Source organism: Otolemur garnettii, unplaced genomic scaffold (assembly GCF_000181295.1).
Source record: "Otolemur garnettii isolate 467f Iridium unplaced genomic scaffold, OtoGar3 scaffold00019, whole genome shotgun sequence".
NCBI classification, from domain to species: Eukaryota; Metazoa; Chordata; class Mammalia; order Primates; family Galagidae; genus Otolemur; species Otolemur garnettii.
In genome coordinates this window covers 11,805,292-11,821,920 of record NW_003852414.1, presented here as the reverse complement: position 1 = coordinate 11,821,920, position 16,629 = coordinate 11,805,292, and the positions used below count along the sequence as shown (strand labels likewise).

At 42.9% G+C, this 16,629-nt stretch overlaps 1 protein-coding gene across 1 annotated transcript in view; it reads right to left on the bottom strand.

The window, feature by feature from the left end:
• Nucleotides 1-16,629, bottom strand: part of PIP4K2A (phosphatidylinositol-5-phosphate 4-kinase type 2 alpha) — a 164,527-nt gene that overhangs the window by 40,414 nt on the left and 107,484 nt on the right. The window contains exon 4 of the mRNA XM_003786760.2: nt 2,426-2,578. Coding sequence (XP_003786808.1) covers nt 2,426-2,578 — 153 coding nt within the window. The remainder of the gene's footprint in view (nt 1-2,425; nt 2,579-16,629) is intronic.

Below are 16,629 nucleotides of genomic sequence, written 5' to 3'. Positions count from 1 at the left end.
CCCAGGGGGACAGCTTGAGGCTCTGTCTCAAAAAAAAAAAAAAAAAAAAAAAAAAAACAAGAAAAGAACAATTTTGTAGCAGTGGAACAAAAGGAAATCTTTATAAATTGTTACAGCTCCTGGAGTGTGTCAACAGGTTTATTTTGATCCCAAGTATATTTTATGTAATACTGGGGACATATTTGGTTGCAGTTACTACGCCAGAGAAAAATCCCAAATTGTGATTTCCATATAGTCCAAAGATTCAGAACCCCAAGTTGTCATCAAGAAGTTGATACTTAAATCACGTATCACACTTTATTAGCATAAAATTTGTCATAGCCATTGAGCAGAACAGTACAGTCTCATTGGTCATGAGATATATTGCTTTGAATGCTCTGAGACATCTGAAAGAAAGTATAAAAAGAATCAAATTCCAGAAGGGGAAAATGAAAAAGTAAACAGTTTAAAAGGTGAAGAGCAGAAACTCTGGCTACTGAGTGAATTGAATTACAGGTTGCAGAGTTTGTGTTTTTGCCCTTAGGGGTACTATCCTGGCTCTTTAAATTTCCCTTTATAATAGGCAATGGCATAAGCACTGTAGGAGAAATTTCAAAAGGAATAACTACTGTAAAAGATTTATTAGATGTTAAATGAATTCAGGAGGTACTCATGTCTTTAGAAAACAAATCAGAGGCAGTATCAACAGAATAGAGCTCAAAGGGTTTCACAGACTTTACTGCAAGCAAAATATAACTGATAATGTTTGCAAAAATTGGAAGAATAAGCAACCGGTGAGAAATAATTCAAAATATTAGAGCATAAAGCATGACTATAAACCAACACTTTATAAAGTGACTATAAAGTAACACTTTTAGACAGAAATCTCAGAGCTCACAAATCCAAAGTCTCCCTTTAAAGCAGATACTCTGAGAGGCTGATAATTTAACAAATGTGATTGTCTACGCTCTCTGAGAATTCTTTTATTAATAGGGCCCTGCAGCACTTTATTTTGAATGTCCTTTTTACTTTAGAGGGGGATTTGGAGCTATTCAGGTAAAAAAACAAAGTATGACTCTGCTACGGACTGAATATTTGTCTCCCCAAATTCATGTCAAAACCTAATCCCCAAAGGGATGGTATTTGGAAGCGAGATCTTTGCGGGGGGGGGGGGGGGGGGGGGGTGTCTTCCCTTATTAGGGGAGAGAAGAGAAAGCTTTTGTTCCCCCCATCCCATCCTGATGTGAGGATACAGTGAGAAGGTGGCCGTCTGCAAGCCAAGAAAAGAGCCCTCACCAGAACCCAACCATGCCAGCACCCTGATCTCACACTTCTGCCCTCTAAAACAGTAAGAGATAAATTTCTGTTGTTTAAGCCACCCAGTCTATCTTGTTTTAATAGTCCAAGCAGACTAAGATAGACTCTACAAGCAACAGTGTGCATGCTTTAAACGCCAGTTCTGAAGATCATTCTTGCACTGTTACAGCATCAATCATATTTGTGCCGTAAGACTATAATTTTTCAAGATGACTTAGCTGTTAGAAGTTAGTGTATGACAGATAGTATCTTGATGAGGATGCTGCCACCACTGCCGCCACTTCCACCATATACAGAGCACCTAGAGTGTGGCAGGCAGACACTGTGCTGAGTACTTGACATAGATTTTCTTATTTAATCTGTAGGACTCATAGTTAGGTGTTATTTTTATCTCCAATGTGTAAATGGGGGAACTGAGGCATCCAGGGTCAGAAGTTACATGGTCAGTAAATGCAAGGCTGGGATTTGAACTCAGGGTTATCTGATGCTGGACTTTCTGCTCTTCTCCACAATGAGGGAGGCCTCTTATAACCAGGACTGGGCCCTAACAGGCAAATATGTGCTGGATTTTACTCCATGAAGAGAGAACCTGCTGCTTCTCAGGGTGGTCCATTTTATCTCCAGGCATTTATGAAAGGCAGTGCTCGGGGATCAAAGAGGGCAGGGAGCAGACCGACACTCGCCTTCCAAAATCACAACATTCTTAGCAACATAAAATGAGTCGGGTGGAATTGTCTGGGGCCAGGGCACAAAGTGGCTTGTCAGAGCAAGATGGGATTTGGAGGTGTAAATGGACAAATACTCAGACATTAACACCTAACTTTTATCGCAGAAAATATCTTCTGAGAAGTTGCCAAATCTTAGAGATGTTTAAATCAGAGTGGTGATCAATGAAACTATCATGCACAAAAGTATTTAGATTAAAAGTGTTATATAACTAATAATCTTCAGAGCATAAACATTCCTAAACGTTACCTGCCAATAATCTGGTCATAGTAATTTTAGAAAACTGAGTTAGAGCAGATTTTTACATCAAATGTGTTCTGTCTAATTCTATTTACTATGTATTTAAACCTTGGGTCTTGGTGGTAAATAGACTCAGAGTCTCAAATGAAGAGAAAAAGATTACCTGGTGGTATTTCTTCAGGATGTTGTGCATCTCGGCTACATCTTCACTAGTAATGGTCTTGATGATGTACCTTTTGTCGTAGGAGGTGTGAAACCGTGCCCCGCTGCGCGCCTGGGAGTCGTTGGGAAGGGGTGCGCTCCTGGTCAAAGAATTCTTCCCAGTTGGGGGAAGCAGGGAGGGGGTAAGAGAACCAGTTAAAGGTGTGGTTTTCATTTCCAGAGGATTTGCTGCCATACCAAATTTTTTAAAACAAACAAAAAAACACTTTTGTTTGGAATAAACTGGTAAGCAAGACGACAATATCCTACGTTCATCCTAACTCACACTCCAAGCCTTTCAGACGAAATGAAAACAGCCTGAGTGTGTACTACAATCCTAAGGTCCTCAAAGTGGGCTGACGGGTGGAATTATAACCAGAGTTACTTTGTTCTTCTTCTCAGAGTTGGACCAGGGCTCAAATGTTTCTTGATAAAATTAGGTTCTAGTCATAAAAGAAAATGTTAGAGTTACTGAGTATTTCCTTACACGGCAGGAACTGTGCCAAGCATTCTCCCCTGCGAGAGTTACTATTACCATCACTATCATCTTAGAGATGAGGAGGTGGGGGTAAGAAAAGTTTAACAACTGGGCAAAGGTCGCATGGCTAGTGAGGAAAGAGCTGGAATTCCAGCTCTGGTGTGGCTGGCTCAGAACCCAAGTTCTCAACTGGTGAATAATGAGGCCTGTGAGATGCTCAGGTGGGAGGGGCCGGGAGCCGGGGCAAGTGCACTCTAAAACCATTCCTGCTCAGCAGGCTTGGACTTGCTCCATTCTCCACCCCCGTTGAGCCATTTTGAGAACTACTGATCTCTTAGGGTAGGCAAGGAGGGGCTCCTTGAGTGGTATGTCATTCCAGGATCTGGTTCATGCAAGCAACACAAGAGCTAGGCAAGTCGCTCCATCTTCTCTCCCATGATTCTAATGTTCAGATCGCCTCCTTCTTAGAGCCTCTCCCCCTGGCCCCAACTTCCTGACACTGGGCATCCAGACTAGTCGGTCCCCTGGCATCAGAGGACATCTGGCCTTTGCCCCTGCTGACTGTGCTCTTCTGGCCCCACTGGCCTGTGTGTGTGAGATCAAAGGCAAATGCGCTTTTTCTCTTCAACTTCCTCTCTCAAAGTGGGCATCCAAACGCTGTCTAGTTAAGGGAACAGAGGCAGATGTCTTCAGAGAGGCAGGTGATAACTCCACCCCTGGACTTTCAATGAAAAAGAGTCTGTCTACAGTGTTCATTTTCTTCCTTTCTAGATGAAATCGAATAGGACTGAACTATAAACACAGAACCAGCTAGCTGGGGCTCAGTGGCTCACGCATCCCTGGTGCTTGCAGAGGGAAGGGGCTCACAAACTCACCCTCACTTTCCAGGGTGGGCCCTGGCACCCCGACAGCAGTGGCTACATTCTGGCCACCCTTGATCTCAATGTGAGGAGGCACAGCTGCCAAGCACAGCCAACACTGCCAATTAACTACGTTCGCTTTCCTTTGCTTATTAGGTAACTTGAGAGAAAAAAAATCAATGTACCCCTAATATCAGGTTGGGCAATGTTCAGTTATTCTTACTATAAGTGACACTTACTTACTAGATAGAGAAGGAAGAAAATTATTTTCAGGACGGAAATGGTATTTTAACAAGACTTAAATTTTCTTTTTTTCTCTGAGACAGAGCCGTCACTCTGTGCCCTGGGTAGAGTACCACAGCATCCTTGCTCACAGCAACCTCAAACTTGGATTCAGATGAACCCCTTGCCTCAACCTCCTGTGTAGCTAAGAGTTTAATTTTTGATTACCTTTTTTTTCCTCAAAAAGAAAATATCCTTTACACCACTCCCTACTTAGAATAAAAAGGAAGAAAGTCAAAGCGAATGTCCGCTTCTGGGGTTTTAAACAAACTTGCAAAAAGAAAAGGGAATTATTGCTCGTTGTTACCTTTTTCTGGCAAACATTAATTTACAAGAATATTTATTCCAAATAAGACAAGAACTCTAGGAATTATAAAACTAGAAATGATCTTCAGGGATAAAATCAAAGCAGGAACAATCAAGTTTACGAAAGCCAGGTGGACGAGACAAGGTGGCACATACTGTAAACTTTGTCAAACTGACAATAGTAACTGGGGAAGAAGAAAGGACAGCCGCATTCAGCCAAGGATGGAATTACAGCAGCACCAGTTCCACAGACCACTCTCTTCTGCATACTAGATTAGCAAAATGTAATGTTCTCTCAAGGGCCTGTTTCAGAGGAAGAAAGTGACAGCTGCCTCGTTAGTGCTTCTCCAACTTACTGAGCAGCCCAATCACCTGGGGTCATGTGGACAGGCAGGTTCTGATCCAGCAGCTTGGGGGGGGGGGGCACTTTCCATACATACATTGTACAGACTATGTACATTCTGATACATAGTCTGTATCAGACTATGCTGATACAGCTAGTCTGCAGACCACGTGGGAGAACCAAGGGTGGACTGAACTGTGGTTCTGCTGTGTTGCGTCTGGTGTGTGGAGTGTTAAGTGTTACAATTACGAGCTAGACAGGGTGCTCACGCCTGTAATTCTAACTAGCACAGGCTGAGACAGGTGGATTGCATGAGCTCAGGAGTTCGAGACCAGCCTGAGCATAAGCAAGACCCCGTCTCTACTAAAAATAGAAAAACTGAGGCAAGAGGAACTCTTGAGCCCAAGAGTTGGAGGTTGCTGTGAGGTATGACGTCACAGCACTGTAACCAAGGTGACAGCTTGAGACTCTGTCTCAAAAAAAAAGTGTTATAATTACAGACTGACCTGCAGTAATGCTTTCCCCATTATATTCTCTCCAACTCTAGTTTGATTAAAATGGGAAGGTTTATAGTTCAGAATAATAATCCATGACATTTACTGTACCCATTCATTAAAGAAATGTTTAATAATACTGTGTACCTGGCAACACACGGGATTATAAAGGGCTAGAAATGTAAAATCAATAATGTTAAGAACACCTTAGCTCCTCCAAAGCCTGTGCCTTTCCCCTCAGTTTCAAAGACATTGTTATAATCACTTATACAGACATTTATTACACATTAGGATTTTGACTGTGTCTTAATCCTGGGATATAAAATCTTATAAATTCTAATCTTGATTCTGTCTCAACTCACTTTTTTTTTTTTTTAAGAGACAAAGGTTAAAGTGCAATTCTGTGATAGCTCACTGAACCCATTCACGCCTGGGCTCAAGTGATCCCCCTACCTCAGCCACCCAAGTAGCTGGGATTCTGGGAATGCACCACCTCCCCTGGGATCTTGCTGTGTTGCCCAGGCTGGTCTCAGATTCCTGGCCTCAAGCAATCCTCCCTCCTCAGCCTCTCATAATGCCTGGATTACAGGGATGAGCCACCACAACCCAACCTCAACTTATTGTATTAATTACTAATCACATTGGTAGTCTCTATTCACAATACTTCCAGTATGTGAAAGGACTTTTTGAAGGCTCATGGTTTCAGATATTCAATGAAGTTAGGAACACTTTGCTAAAACTTAGAATGTACTGTTAACAACAAAAATACGAATAAAATTAAAAGCTTCATCTCATAGACAAGCAGAAAATCAGAAGAGCTAATGCAGTTTTACACAAAATGCCTGATCCCTGGAATGATTTCCAGGCTTGAAAAAATCCAACATAACATTCCTGTGAGAGAAGAGAGGACAGGTTCATTTTCCCACTTGACAATAAGGAAAACTAGACTACAACTGGGCTGGGTGACATGTTTGAGATTCCTGCCTATAGCTTTCTCTGAGGTAACCAAAAAGGGTGATTTACAAAGACATAACCAAATGTTTGCCATTAGGTAATACCATAATCATAGCCTTTGAAATAAGGTTAAATGGCTTGTGGGGTTTTTGGGGATTTTTTGCAGTTTTTGGCTGGGGCTGGGTTTGAACCTGCCACCTCTGGCATATGGGGCCAGCACTCTACTCCTCTGAGCCACAGGCTCCACCCTGCTTGTGTTTTTAAAGTAACAGTGAGGGCACTCGTGGGGCATCCAGGACATGCTCTGCCAGCATCAGTCCTTGCGGATATCAATTCAGGCTCTGTGGGTCTCAGCTTCTGAGTCTATAAAGTGATGGAGAGTAAGCCCAGGGGACAGAGCAGGCTGAATTATAAAAGATTTCTCTAGAGCTCTAACTCTAGAAATGTATCTTCTTGGAGACAGGCTCATTGCTCTAAAACAGTCGGAGAGCCCAGACCTCAGAGGTGACTCAGTACATATTTCCCAAGAAGGGCCTGGTCAGAAGACAGTATAACCATCATCTCAACAGGGACATAATGATGGTTTAGGACATCTGGGTCAAGATGAAAGAGAAGAGGACAACAGTTCTTACAGCCACATGAAAAATAACACTTCATAGATTCCAGATGTATTCAGGACGACGTCAGCTAGAAAGAGCAAATGAGCTCGGGGAGGGAGCCGTCATTATGCTGCCTAAAAATGGCCTGCTATCTGGTGAAATTAAATATGAACCTCCTCAGTGCACTTTGTTCAGTCACAAAGAAAAAAACGAGCCACAGCACTGTCCAGGATGCTGGGACAAGTCAGGGTGGCCAAGAAGAGAAAGGCTTGGAGTGACTTTCGGGTGTCTCCAGAGAGTCCCCTCTGTGTAAATAAATCTCATAATCGAAGAACATTAGAGGTGGAAGCAACCCTGGAGATTATTCCAAACCACTCGATTTACAGATAAAAAAAATAAGAGCACAAATGACTTGCCCATCTCAGTTGTTGAACATCTGGTAGGCTGGTGTGGATGGGGGGCCCTGCAAAGGACACCCAACCTCCACCTACCACCACCGTACTGTTTCCCAGCCTGGGATCTCACTTCTGGGGGTGGGGGCTGTGGGGCACCATGGTGCTATAGTTGATATCACTCTGTCCATAGTGACAAACACCTTCTAATACCACTGAGAGTGTGAGCCAGCTGGCACAAAACCAAACCTATCTTTAAGTTTTCACTTTTGCCAAGCAAAGCGGGTAGGTATCAGCCACAGTGCTAAAGCGGTCCAGAGCCCTTTATTTACACTTTTATTAACATGTGTACAGAGCTATCTGGACTCATTCTGGGGCTTTTCATTACCCAGCTTTAACTCCAGGGGTTGGGAGAAGCTGTCGTCTTCCCAGGCAAGAGCTGAGACAGAAGAGTTTGTACAGCAAGCCTTCAGGATAGGAAAACTAGGCTTCGAGTCAATTAGTAAAGGCAGGGCTGAAAGGCGCCTGGTATTAGTAGGTCCTTAGTATTAACAAAAGCCTTGCAGACTGTGGGGACAATGACAACCCTAAGAATTTTTTCCTTTCTGGCCACATGGCACACTGCATCACATCTATTTAAATTAGTTCACATCATCTGAGAACTGTTAGAGGTTTCCCTTCTCCTTCCATCACTCTTTTTCTGCATAAAACTGATAGGTTTTCTTGGCAAAAAATGCCACCGCCGAAAGGAGTGCTCTTTTACCCTGTGAATGCTTAATTCTGGGTTACTCTCCACAATACTAAACTGGTGGGGGAAAAAAACAGAACTTACAAATTTCACCTTAATTTCTTTTTAAGACCAGCTTTATGTGAAAAAAAGTGCTCAGAAGGTGCCATTAAAAATAAATTCTTTCTCACCTTAGTCACTTGACTTAAAAGGTCAAGTCTGAGATGCAAACAGACCTGAGAAGCGCTCTTTAAGGTCGGGTTGGTCACCTTCACTTCCAAAGTACAATTTCCACTTCATGGAACCTTCACCCTTGCCAACTTGTCTTTAGGAAAAAGCTGCCAGATAAAATTCCCCAGTCAAATCGATCCAGAGTTTGGAGAGACCTACTCTCACTAGAAAACAAATTCCTCATCGTGGACAAACTTAAGAGTCATGTGTTCTGTACAAACGTGACATTTAAGTTCAAAACTAGGGACTCTGTGCTTATTAATTTAAAAGTGACAAAGGTTATTCCCAACAGCTTTCAATCATAACTTAAATTTTAAAAGAAGATTTGAAAACCTTTTACAAAGAAGTTTCAAGTCGCAAACTCCCAGCTCATAAACTTCCGTCTATTCTAGGCCTGGGTCCTCTCAAAGCTGGGAAGTGTGTAGACAGCAGTGGAACAGAATGCATCTGGAGAAAGAGGGCCGGGAGCATCAGGGGGACCCATTTCCACAGCAGTGGGCTGGAAGTCAGCAGCTTTGGGTCCCCCACCAACTCCCCCTCCCCATACCCTTTACTCTATTATCTGATAATCTGTAAAGAAAGACAGCTGGATTTAACAGTCTCTAAGCTCCCTGACTTGTCTTCTTAGTTCTCATGCAACATTACTTACTGCTCCCAGCTGGGGGGACTTAAGAAATGGACAATGATTTACTATTAGTTTATGGGGGGGGGGGGTTCCCACAATAAATGTAAACAAACCGCAAAAAACACACTCTATCCATTGGCCACTCCTTTTCTTCTATACATTTGATAGTTTCATATTATAAACTACATAATTCCTTAACTTGTTCTGAATAGAAATACTGTTATCAAAACCTGTCTCAAGAAAAAAGGCAGCTGAAATTGACATTGGAAAAAGATGTCTCTTATCAAATATAAACTAATTTCAAGCTCTAAACATTGTTCTTAACGTCTTTATTTAGATATAATTCACACACCACACAATTCACCTGTTTAAAGTGTGATAGTTAACGGTTTTTGGTATATTTACAAAATCATGCAACCATTACCACAACCAATTTTAGAACATTTTCATCCTTCCAAAGTGAAACTCTGAACCCATCTGAATCACTCCCAGTCGCTCCCCTATCCCCCAGCCTTAAGAAAAAGCTAACCTTTCTGTCTCTACAGATTTGCCTATTGTGGACATTCCCTATCAACATAATCACAGAGTGCATAAGTATTTGTGATTAGCCCCAACATACTTCCGTCCTTTAAACACACTCATGCACCATGAGGTGACCATGTGCAGACCCTGGGCTGTCTTGGGGTGCGTAAGGTGTCCTGATGAGTGGTCTCTGCTCAGCCCAGCACCTGCATGTGATTGCAGGGGACACATCATAGCTAATAAATGTTTTGGAGGACGCTCCTAAGCTATTCAGGGATAGGGATAAATGAACTGTTGGACAAAAGTTCAAGTTCTAGGACAAAGCTCTGAGATTCACAGTAGGTCAGCATATGACAGCAGATGCCATTTTTGCCTATCATGAAAATTCCTAAGTTAACTAACTTTCTTTTCCACAGCCAAAGACCTTTCTTATCTTCTGCTGTGCTATTGTAAACCTTGACAGCTGTATTTGAGGCTCTGGTACCGTGTCAGCCCTCGACAGGAAATGAAGATAATGAGAGATGAAGCTGGCTCTTCAATGGCTTTCCTACATTTATAATGGGAAATTTATTGTCCTCTCTCCGGACTCCTCTCAAAGTCTCTGTCAGGGATGTTTATTTCCACAGTTGGAGGTCCAGGATTAGTGGAGCCTCCAGAAGGGTGGAGGAAACATAAAGGTCAATTTAATTAGCTCGTTCTTACTACTGATCCTGTATGCGTCTCATAAAAATGTCCTGATTTACTAACTCTTATTTTCCCTTGTTTTTTTTTTTAAATAATCAAGAGTTTTGTGCATTTAATTCACTTGAAGTAATCGTGTAAGTCTTGTATACATTTTTGTTTTTCTCCATTTTGATAACGGTTCGTACATTCTGTTAAAAAATCATGTATGACGTGTTTTTACTTTTGGTCCCATGAGAGGCCACTTAAACTCTATTCTGCCACGCTCAAATGTGTAAAAGACACCAGCCTATAAGAGAATATGTCAATACTGTATAGAAGAAGCTCAGTGACAGACATCTACTCAGGATGACTCTGATTCAGAGATTTGACGCCGGGAAGGGCCTCAGCATCTGATCTTGCTCATTTTACGGAGGAGCTCCCATTGCGCGAGCTCTCCTGCCTGCGGCTCTGGCATGGAGGACCCACTCGGTCCCAGTTGCCTGAGAACCCCCCAGGTTAAATGAATGACTTATGGTCACAAAATTAGTCACCAAAGATCAGAGACGCAAACCAGGCCTCCCAACTTCACCAAAACACTCTCTACCTGTCTCGTTGAGACCTGAAAGCCAGCACTGCCCAGCTGAGACGATTATGATTGGACGCCTCAAATCACACAGCCCAGGAGACAGCAGCAACTTGCCCAGACCAGGCTGCTTTTTGGGTTTTCGTCTGACATATCTGAGTGAGCACAGATGGTCCTCTGACCTCACCAGAGAGCTAAAGATCAATGTGCGAATTGGAACATCACCATCAAGGATTTTATTAAATGCCCACAGTGTTCAAAGTCCTGCATTAAGCTCTTGGGGAATTTCAAAGAAAGTCTGAGCTGTGATCCCAGGCATACAATGGCTTTCATTACGGAGGGCAGCAAGACACAGAGCAATTTAACACTTATCAATAATAAAACAAGTTAGAAAAAGAAAAATATAAAAATGAAAGGCAGTAACCAACAGAGAAAGTAGCAGAGCGGCAGGAACTTCAGAGTACGATGAGCTTGCCTTTTAAAATCTCCGGCTGGAGAGCTCCAGGGGCACAATTGGTTAGCCCATGGTACCGATAAAATCTCAGGCTGGTACTTGACTGTGCAGATTAAAACAGCAGAGACCTGTCCCCAAGGCTCCTGACAAATAAGCACAGTGTTTAACCAGGTTATAGGCACCCAGCGGCAAAAATGACTTTCTCTGTTGAAAGCCGCCAGGCACAATGCACAGCAGGTTCAGGGTGGGAAACACAGGCAGACAGGAAGCCTAGGTTGTAAGGAGGGAACATAAGGAGGTGGGGACAGGTATTTGCTCAGCTCAAGAATGAGCAGAAAAAGCCCTGGAAGAATCTACTGATGGGGAAGGGGGTGCACAGGAACTTCCTTATGTCAATCATGAAACTGTCCCATCAGAAAGGGGCTTTTGGGTGTCAGCCCAGGTGCACCTTGCACAGGATGGCGTTTCCTTCCAGGGCAGCTACCCAGGAGAGGGGCTGGGTAGACCCAACAGGCAACAACTGGTGTCAGAGGAATAGCAGAGCTTAGCCATCCAACGAGTAGGCACTTGGGAGATGGTGCAATTAAGGAGGAATCCCAGAAGCACGTCTGTGCTGGTCCCTCCCAGAGCTGGGCTTCTGCACCTGATGTCCTAAGCTCCAACCCAGAATGCCTGACAGCTGTCCACCATCCTCAGGAGCAAGTATCATGTCACCATCAGTCAGGTCAAAATCTCAACTTCATCTCCCTTTCCAGCCCACCCCCAGTCCCAAACTTCCCTCTATGATCAGCACTCCTGTGCTCTCAGCCTTTCTGGCTCCTGTGCTGTGCTCCCCAAGGCCATCTGCCACTAAACCTCTCAGTAATAGCTGAGACAAGCCCTGGCTCACGGGGATATTTAATAGCCTCCTAATTTCCATTCATAACCATTCGATTATCCTTAGAGAACAGAGACCTCATGAAATCACTACTGCTGGTGGGAGAACTGGGTTGGGGTTCTCAGCCCTGTCACCTCGTTCTCCTGTGTCTCCTGCTGTTTACTCATCTTTATCCCCCACAGTTCCACCACTATGCAATCGCTTCCCATTGCATGAGCTCTCCTGCCTGGGGCTTTAGCCTGGAGGACCCACTCGCTCCCAATTGCTTACTTTGTCCCGCAAGTTATTTCTTAGGTTTCTGCCAGAGCCAGGCACAGTGCTGAACACAGGGCCGGCAGCCTGGAAACAGGACAGGACAGCACAGCTCCTGCCCTCAGGCAGTTTAAAGTCTACGTGGGAAACCCACGTGTGGAACAGTTTCATTTGATAGTCTGGAGATACTGATAAAATTTCCCCCAAGTTTAAAAACACGCTGAGGTTTTTAACACTTTAGAATTTTATTTTTAAACTTAAAACAAGAACATCAAAAGTTCAAGACATTAGCATTTAAAATTAATGATCTCAAAATTAGACTTCTCTGTTACCAATACAAAGGAGAAAGGGCACCCAACTCGAATAATGAAGGATTCTAATTCAGGAGACGCGGCAGGGGGAAAGGAAACCTGGTATTATCCTCCACAGTGAGCAAGAGGCCTTGCTCTGGTTATGCAATGTACCTAGGGTTAACAGCTTCTGCTTCCTTCTGGGAACTCTGCAGTTCCTGGTGGGCAATCATCCTTGGCAGCTCAGAAATATGACCTGGAGTCTCCTTTTGACTTCCTAGGACCAATTTGGTCCTTATACCCTGGGAGACTGGAAAGAGTGGGGCAGATTTTCATGAAGAACATGAAAAATCAAGATGTTTGGTTTCTGTTAAGTCTCATTAGTATCCAATACAACAGAATCCAACAGGTAATTTTTTAAAAAAGTGATTATTTCATTTTCTTCTCTTCTGCATTTTCCAGAATATCTAGCCCAGGGCTTGATACTCTGGTATAAATAAACACAACTTGATTGGATGATCATGCATGAAATCCCAGCCCTGAGAGGGACTAGAGCTTTTGAGAGGACAGTGATAATTGTAGGAATTGGACCAAAACTATGGTCAGTAAGATCACGGGGGGGGGGCACCCAGGCAGCACGTATCTGGAAACATGTCAACTCTGAGCATATTATAAACCAATCACATCATTTAAAAACAGGCTTGTGCCCATAGCTCAGTGGTTAGGGCGATGGCCACATACACCAAGGCTGGCAGGTTTGAACTCGACCTGGCCCTGCTACACAACAATAACAACTACAACAAAAAAAGAGCCGGGTGTTATGGCAGGCACCTGTCGTCCCAACTACTTGAGAGGCTGAGGCAAGAGAACTGCTTAAGCCCAAGAGTTTAAGTTTGCTGTGAGCTGTGATGCCATAGCACTCTACCAAGGGCAACATAGTAAGACTCTGTCTTAAAACAAACAAACAAACAAAAAACCCACTAATGTATTGGAGAAAGTTCTGAATCTAGAAGCACAGAGTATGTGCATGTGTGCGCACACACACAGGTTTATATATGCATGTTAGATGGTACTGTTATTAATGGTGAATATTCTAGAATAGCTATTTGAATCCACCTTTACCCGCAAGGAAAAAAAGCTTAATTTTAAAAGACATTCAAGAAATCAAAACCAGAGGAAAGATACAAATGTTTACTGGGATAGCAGGAATGCTTTTGGTTAAGAAGTTTAAATTCACTAATAGAGGTCAATTAGGCAGGCTACTTCAGATCAATAGTGACTTTTTTTCAGGTGGAGCAAAAAGGCATTGACACAAATGAGACAAGTCCAGACCATTTACCCATTTGACTAAATGGGAAGGTCTGACAATGGAGCTCCAGACAATGGAGCTCCTTCCTGCCACACTGATGTAAAGCAGCTTGTCCAAAATGCAAGCGCTTTGGAGGAATAAACACAGCAAGACGTCTAGTCCCCCTTCAATAATCCAGAGCATCCAAAAGATGAGAGCCTAGTTACCAATCCTGCTTTAAAAAATCAGATTAAGAAAAAGAATATTCAAAGCAGTTCACACTGTCAGGCTCAGAAAAAGATTTACTCTTTTAGACACAGCATTCTGCAGCTGGTACTCGGAAGTACATGCAGCAGAGGTGACCGGTGGGGAATTCTGTTCAGCAAATGCACATCAGTGAGAGGAAAGTGAGACTGCTTTTAGTTATTAGGTGCCACATGTGTCAACTGATATCTGCTACTTGAACTGGCCTTGATGAATGGACTGTCTGAGCAGCAAAGCAGCAATGCGCCAGGCAGCTGAGGTGACCGCCCCTCAGGTCCTGGCCCGCCCCTCAGGTCCTGGCCCGTGCCCATTCTGCCTGCACCCCTGCAGTGCACAGGGGACCAAATGGTAACCCTGGAGCCAGAGCTGTCACAATTGCCCTCTTTTTCCCCCAAACTAACTAGCCAACAAACTGGGATACAGTCCCACATTTACGATCTTGTGTTCTGAACCTGCTGAAAAAAATTTAAGCAGTACGGACACTAGTGGGAACAGAATTCAAGCTCAGGAGGAAAGAATCATATCCCTAGTTTGCTGAAGTTACTCTGAACACCCACTTTTTTCTTTTTCTTTTTCTTTCTTTTTTTTTTTTTGAATAGAAATACAGTTGCCAAAGAGAAAGCAGCAATTTAAATGCCAGAAGCACCAGGCAGAGCTGAGGAAAGGAGGAGGGTTCCAACGATTAATTACACTCACATGGACTTGCCTCAATCCTGAGCTCTCATGTGAAGAGTTTAACAGACTTGCCAATTAGTTACTTGTGTGTGACTCATCCCCCACTTGCCTCATTTCTCTTCAAAGTTTGTACTCAGTAATTTGCACTTATTTAAATATCAACTTACATGTTTTTTTTTTTTTTTTAACGGGGAAAAGAAGGAAGAAAAGCCAGTCCCCATCTCAGTATTTCAGCAACTTAAATTGGTCATTTGAGGAAATTTTTTTAAAAACTACTTTTCTCAGCTGCAGTGCAGAACTCAGAATATAATGAATCCATTTTGGATCTTATTTGACAGAATTGATTATGAGAAGAAATAGAAAGACTTTATTTCAGTAATGAATTGTAGAATCTAACAAAACACTGTAACATGGGCCCTCAAAACTTTGTTTCTGTGAAATGTCAGGGAAGCTGTTAAACACACACACATCACAGTAACAACAAAAACAAAGAATGGGGACAGAGAAACAGATACACTAGCTTTTTAGTACCAACCAGACTTAGTACCTAGTTCATTTACATATGGGCTCTTTAAATATAACAATGGTTTTTAAAAAATAATCTAGAGATAGCGCCTGTGGTTCAAGGAGTAGAGTGCCGGCCCCATAGGCTGAGGGTGGCTGGTTTGAGCTCAGCCCCAGCCAAAAACTGCCTCAACAACAAAAAGATCTAGAATTGTTCCTTTTTATTTCATATAGACCCTTTCAACAATTTCAATAATTATTCTTTAAAGAGAGACATTTGTTTGGGCCAGGCACAGTGGCTCACGCCTGTAATCTCAACACTTTGGGAGGCCATGGTAGGTGGATCGCCTGAGCTAGAGTGAGACCCTGCCTCTAAAAATAAATAGCAGAGTACTGTGGTGGGTGCCTGTAATCCCAGCCACTTGGGAAGCTGAGGCAAGAGAATCACTTGAGCCCAGGAGTCTTGAGGTTGCTGTGAGCTATGATGGCACATCACCTACTGGGGGCAATAAAGTGAGACTCCTCTTCTTTGTTATTTTTTGAAACAGACTTTTGTTTCAGCAGTAAATTTCAAGTCCAGAACTCTGATCTAAGTTCTTTCTCAAAAATTAAGTCCCACCAGGTGTCCTGGTTCCAAAGTAGTTTTAAGAGCAAACTGAGCACCCACATCCCGCCTATCCCATCAGCCCTCAACCTCTTCTGGAGCCTCCCCTCAGAATCTGTGCCTCCATGCAAACCACAGCCACAGGGCCCAATGAGGGAATGTCACCACAGCTCAACCACATCGTTGCTTTTTTTTAAATTTCAGGTTAGTGTGAAGGTACAAACAACTAGGTTACAATATTTGCATTTGTTAGGTAGAGATCCTCTTCATTGTTGCTTTTTCCAAAGATAGAGACCCTCCTCCCTGAGTGAGCATGTGATAAGTTCTCGGAAACTTCCAGCAATGGGGGGCAGTGGGGAGTAGAAGAATCTTTAGGAGGCATGCTGAGCTTGGTTTGCTGTAGGAACCCTATCCTTTGGGGCGGGGGAGGGGGGATACAGGGTTAGCTGTGCTGTGCAAATACTCAATTTATAAGGTCACCCAGGGTGGCAAGGCAGCACTTAATGCAGAATAAAGTAGGATTTTAAATTTAGGGCAAATTAGAGAAAGTGTCTACAAGATTTAAAAGGATTTAGTGTATATGAGCACAGGTTGAGCCTGCCTTACCTGAAATGCTTGGAACCAGAATTGTTTCAGTTTATTTTTAATTTTAGAATATTTGCATTTACATACAAAAGTATCTTGGGGATGGGACCCAAGTCTAAACACAAAACATATTTGTTTCAGAGACAACTTAAATATAGAGCCTGAAGGCAATTTTATATAATATTTGTAATAATTGTGTACACGGAAGAAAAGTTGTGTTGAGTACTTATGTGTAGGATCATGTCAGCACTCAAAGTTTTGAATTTTGGAGCATTTTGGATTTCAGATTTTCTGATTGGGGATACTCACTTGTC